The sequence below is a fragment of the Kryptolebias marmoratus genome, linkage group LG7 (genome assembly GCF_001649575.2).
Source record: "Kryptolebias marmoratus isolate JLee-2015 linkage group LG7, ASM164957v2, whole genome shotgun sequence".
In the NCBI taxonomy this organism is placed as follows: Eukaryota; Metazoa; Chordata; class Actinopteri; order Cyprinodontiformes; family Rivulidae; genus Kryptolebias; species Kryptolebias marmoratus.
In genome coordinates, this window is record NC_051436.1 from 5,849,774 (window position 1) to 5,851,826 (window position 2,053).

The following is a 2,053-nucleotide window of genomic DNA, read 5'->3' on the forward strand; positions in this document are numbered from 1 at the left end:
GTTTTTTCCCCCCCCCCCCCGTAAACCGTGAGCTTTTTTGAAGAGCAAGCATTTGGTTTTTTGCGACAGTATTTTCCTCTTTAAAGATAAAACGGCTCGATGCGTTCTCAGACTGCACAAAAATCTAACTTCGCCGCCGTCGCGTTTCATCGTTTGAAGATCGTCTTGTGGATTTTTATTTTACCCCTCCATCCCTTCAAGCACAGCATGAAAAATTAAGTTTTATTAAACACAAAGCAAATATTAAAGTTTGCTCCTAGAAACTGAAGGCTGAATCTTCTCTTCTTGCACATGATTATGCTAAATATAGGAAAATTAAAGACGTAACGTTCCTCCACCTTTTATGCCGGAGTGAAAATGGAGTTGTGCTTTAGACGACTCTCAGCTACTACCACGCCAAATTTTAGCTCCAAATCTGTGAAACTGGCTGAGGCACGGCCATCTTTGCAGCCACCTTTGATTGAATTATCTCTAAATGTTAATGAGCCGGAAAAGTTTTTATTTTCTGCAAGATTTGATAAAACCTTTTCAGTTTGTCATGAGATATTTTGCTAACAGAGAGAATTGACGCCCAGCTAAAGTATTGCACAATGCGTCTGAGTGTCCGTTTGGGGCGACGCTCAGCTACTACCACACCAAAGTTCAGCTCAGTATCTCCAAAAGTGACTTTGGGTGTCGCCATTTCTGCGTTTGCTGACGTTGCTCATCTGTGGTGGCCATCTTGGTTGTGGTTGACTCCAAAAGTTGATCAGTTTTTAGGTTTGTGAAAGTTTCCTTAAAATCCATCCACAGTTTGTGAGATATTTTGCTAACGCTGCAGATAAACGAAGACCTGGACGATTTAAAAAGATGCTCAGGGACGGTTCTGTGGAAACTTCATGAACATGAATGTCTTACCTGTTGCAGACAGCTCTTTGAACTGGATTACTGCTGCTTTTAAAGCCCCAAACTCAAATTCTCTAGCGGATTTTTATCTTGACGCCGTTTACAACCTTTCCATCTCAGTCTGTTGTTTAACTTTTCTCTTCCAGCAGAAATCTCGTAATATTCCTGCTGAAAACGGCCCCAGGCTGCACTGGTAGAGCTAAATATATCTGTATCGAAATCATCATGTGGTCATGCAAAAGTTTTATTTAAAAAAACAAATTAAACTAAAAGTTTTGCTGTGAAAGTTTAGCCTAAACGACGTCTCCAAACTGAGGCCGTTCAGATTTTGGTGCTTTATATTGCAACGTCTGATTCTGCAGGCTTTAATAATCAATAACAGATTTTGGAGCATTTTATTTAAGACTTTTTGACTTTGAGGGGAACATTGGGGTTAATTAAATTGATGAGTAAAAAAAAAGATCCATCAGATTGGAATAAAGTCGGCCGTTCCTTCCTCTCACCCCCCGTCTTCCTCTTTCCTGACAGGTGAAATCGCGATCCGCGTGTTCAGAGCCTGCACGGAGCTGGGGATCCGCACCGTGGCCGTTTACTCCGAGCAGGACACCGGGCAGATGCACAGGTAACGGCGAGCGCCGCCGCCGTCGGGTCGGTTCCACCGGATAAATCTCGACGCATCACCCTGTGCGGGACAGCCTAAAGTCCCGCATTTGGCCCTCACACGCCACACTTTGCATTTCTCACGCAAAAAAAAACACACGCAGCCTTTTTGTCACTTTAACGCTATATTCAGCGAGTTTTCAGATCCCTCTAGCATTTTTTTTTTTTAAAGCGAGTATTGACAAATCTAGTGACTTTGGCGGCTAAATGTGAGAAAGCACCAATCATTCTGCAGCGTACTGTAAGCCCCGCCCACTTCCTCAAGCACTGACAGCTGTCAATCTCACAGCAGAGAGGAGACTCTATGTTGCTATGTTGTCCCACATCAACCAAACCATCCAGGATTTTGCGATGTTGCGATCGCGACTATTAAAGCAAAATCAAGCAAACCCCGCGAAATCGCAACTTTTTGCAACTTTGCCCAAAACACCGCAACTTTAACCCAATATTTATTGTTTCTAAAGTGATTCGCCACCGTTTCTGCGGTCTAGTCTCTTCTTTGTGGGTT

At 43.2% G+C, this 2,053-nt stretch overlaps 1 protein-coding gene across 2 annotated transcripts in view; it reads left to right on the forward strand.

Moving 5' to 3' along the window:
• pcxb (pyruvate carboxylase b) overlaps positions 1 to 2,053 on the forward strand; it is a 393,092-nt gene that overhangs the window by 14,540 nt on the left and 376,499 nt on the right. For both annotated transcript variants that reach the window (XM_017414395.3, XM_025005546.2), the window contains exon 3: positions 1,414 to 1,507. In XM_017414395.3, the coding sequence (XP_017269884.1) occupies positions 1,414 to 1,507 (94 nt within the window). The remainder of the gene's footprint in view (positions 1 to 1,413; positions 1,508 to 2,053) is intronic.